Below are 273 nucleotides of genomic sequence, written 5' to 3' on the forward strand. Positions count from 1 at the left end.
GGTAGGTAGGTGGGTAGGTGGACTGAAAGGGCAGATCATTCTGCTTCAACACATCAGCGTGAATCTGTTTCTGTCCATTTTCAGTTCAGATGTGTGATGGTATTGTTGTAAAGAGACATTTGCTCACCCCTCGGCTCCAGGAAGAACGGCTTTATCACTGAGTAGTTCTGGGGGATCCTCTTCATCCGATGAGCCAGCACTAGACGACTCCTCATCACTGTCTGCCAGACAGTATGTCCGTGGCCTGGGCCTGTCACACACACATACACACAC

The 273-nt window shown here is 50.2% G+C and overlaps 1 protein-coding gene across 1 annotated transcript in view; it reads right to left on the reverse strand.

Moving 5' to 3' along the window:
- tex2 (testis expressed 2) overlaps window positions 1-273 on the reverse strand; it is a 15,382-nt gene that overhangs the window by 3,902 nt on the left and 11,207 nt on the right. The window contains exon 8 of the mRNA XM_035655467.1: window positions 128-250. Within this exon, the coding sequence (XP_035511360.1) occupies window positions 128-250 (123 nt within the window). The remainder of the gene's footprint in view (window positions 1-127; window positions 251-273) is intronic.

The sequence above is a fragment of the Morone saxatilis genome, unplaced genomic scaffold (genome assembly GCF_004916995.1).
Source record: "Morone saxatilis isolate NCDOM2014 unplaced genomic scaffold, NCSU_SB_2.0 Contig14, whole genome shotgun sequence".
Taxonomy (NCBI): Eukaryota; Metazoa; Chordata; class Actinopteri; family Moronidae; genus Morone; species Morone saxatilis.